We start from the raw sequence: 1,940 nt of genomic DNA on the forward strand, positions 1-1,940 counted from the left end.
GAAATTTAGCTCTTTTGAGAGGTAAAGAAGCTTCATGACACCTTTTCCTTACACTGGCTGGTTATCATAAATGGGTAACTCTGGACTGCTAAAGCTGGAGACTGATGAATCACTTGAAGGGAACTAAACTTGGCTACGGAGGAGAGGCGGCAGGAGGAACCAACCCTTAGGCGTTTCTCGCGCAGCCTTCGGAAAACTCAGCCGCCGGCGGTCGGAGGGGGACGGACGGAGGGTCGGTGTGCGGGAGGGCGGGGAGGGGGTGAGGGGCACGGGGGGAAATCTGCGGAGGGCAGGGGCAGGAGGGAGGGCAGAGGGCAGGAGGAGAAGCTTCCGCAGAGCCAGAGGCACGGCGGCACCCGCTGCTCCCGAGGCGGCGGGGCCGTGCCGTCGGGGGCCGTGCCGTCGGGGGGCCGCGGCTGTCCCTGAGCCCCGCGGCGCTGCCGGTGCCGGTGCCGGTGCCGGTGCCGGTGCCGGTGCCGTGCCGCCGTCGGAGCGAGGAGCGGCCGGGCTTGGAGCCGGGCTGGGCGCTAGGTGCCGTGGGCGCAGGGCTCCCCGGGGTAGATCTCCTCGTAGGCGGGGGGCTGCTCGCTGGGCAGCGGGTAGCAGTACGGGTAGGAGGCGTTCAGCTCGGGATCCATGGGCGAGTAGCCGGGCAGCTCGACGGACGGGTGCCCGCCGCAGTGCACCTCCACGCCGGCCTCGTCGAAGACGTGGAAGACGCCCACGTTGATGTAGGAGACGGCCTGGAAGGGGCAGTCCCCGGGGGTGAGCTCGGGCTCGCCGCCGGAGAACAGGGAGCCCTGGCTGTGGCGCGGCGCCCGCCGCCCTCCGCCGCCGCCCCGTCTTCGCCTCCGCCGCCCGCCCGCCGCCGCCGCCGCCGCCGGGGCCGCTCTCCGCCGCCGCCGCCGCCGCCCGCGCTGCTGCGAGGCCTTGTAGTTCTTGACGAGGAGCAGGTTGAGCAGGCCCAGCAGGCACTCCAGCGCGTTGAAGACGGTGGAGAGCACCAAGCCGCGCTGGTAGTCCCGCAGCTTCTGGCAGCGGAGCGCCGCCGCCGAGCCGTCGGGGGCCGCGGGGCCGCTCCGCGGGCGGGCCGCGCCGCCGGGCTGCAGCAGGCAGTAGTGCGAGTACTTCCTCTCCACCAGCGACACGGTGTCGCCGTCGATGACGGCGCCGGCGAAGGCGCTCAGCACGCCCAGCATGAACACCAGCACCCCCAGCAGCAGGAAGTTCTGCCGCCCCCCGGGCGACGCCTTCTCCCCCGGCCCCGACGGCGCGGCCGCCGCCGGTGCCGAAGCCGATGCCGGTGCCGATGCCGGTGCCGGTGCCGGTGCCGATGCCGCCGCCGATGCTGCCGATGCCGCCGATGCCGCCGACGCCGCGTCCCCTGCGCCGGGGGCTCCGCCGGGGGCTCCGCCGGGGGGTCCGCCGCCGGCCGGTGCCGCCGCCGCGGGCGCCTCGTCGGGCGGGCGGCAGCAGAGCAGCGCGGCGGCGAGCAGCGAGAGGCCGGCGGCCAGCAGCAGCCCCGAGTAGAAAGCACCGGCGGCGGTGCCCAGGCGGAACGGCTCGCCCTTCAGCTCCGAGCCCAGCGAGAAGCACTTGAGGCCCACGGCGGCGGCGCTGAGGGCGCAGGCGAGCAGGAGGCAGCTGGAGAGCGCGGCGCAGGCTCCCCGCACGCTCCACTTCATCCTCCGCGCCGCCGCCGCCGCCGCCGCCCCGCCGCCCGCCTCATCCTCCTCCCGCGGCCCCCCCCGGCCCCGCGGCGGCGGCGGCGGCGCGGCGCGGCGCGGCCATGCGGGCGGCGGCGCTCCCCCGACGGGACGGGACGGGGCGGCTCGGCTCGGCTCGGCTCGGCTCCGCTCCGCTCGGCAGGCAGCCGCCGGCCGCAGTGAGCCGGGCGCGGCGAGCGCACACGGCTCCCCCCCCCACGGCTCCCCCCCCAC

General features: G+C 75.6%; 1 protein-coding gene across 1 annotated transcript; it reads right to left on the minus strand.

Annotated features, from left to right (window-relative positions):
- Positions 1 to 527: 527 nt before the first annotated feature.
- Positions 528 to 1,685, minus strand: TMEM271 (transmembrane protein 271; the record flags this gene model as incomplete). Its single annotated transcript, XM_082783687.1, has 1 exon — positions 528 to 1,685. The coding sequence occupies one exon, from the start codon at positions 1,683 to 1,685 to the stop codon at positions 528 to 530; it is 1,158 nt and encodes a 385-aa protein (XP_082639813.1).
- Positions 1,686 to 1,940: the final 255 nt, after the last annotated feature.

Source organism: Aythya marila, assembly GCF_965140915.1.
Source record: "Aythya marila genome assembly, chromosome: Z".
NCBI classification, from domain to species: Eukaryota; Metazoa; Chordata; class Aves; order Anseriformes; family Anatidae; genus Aythya; species Aythya marila.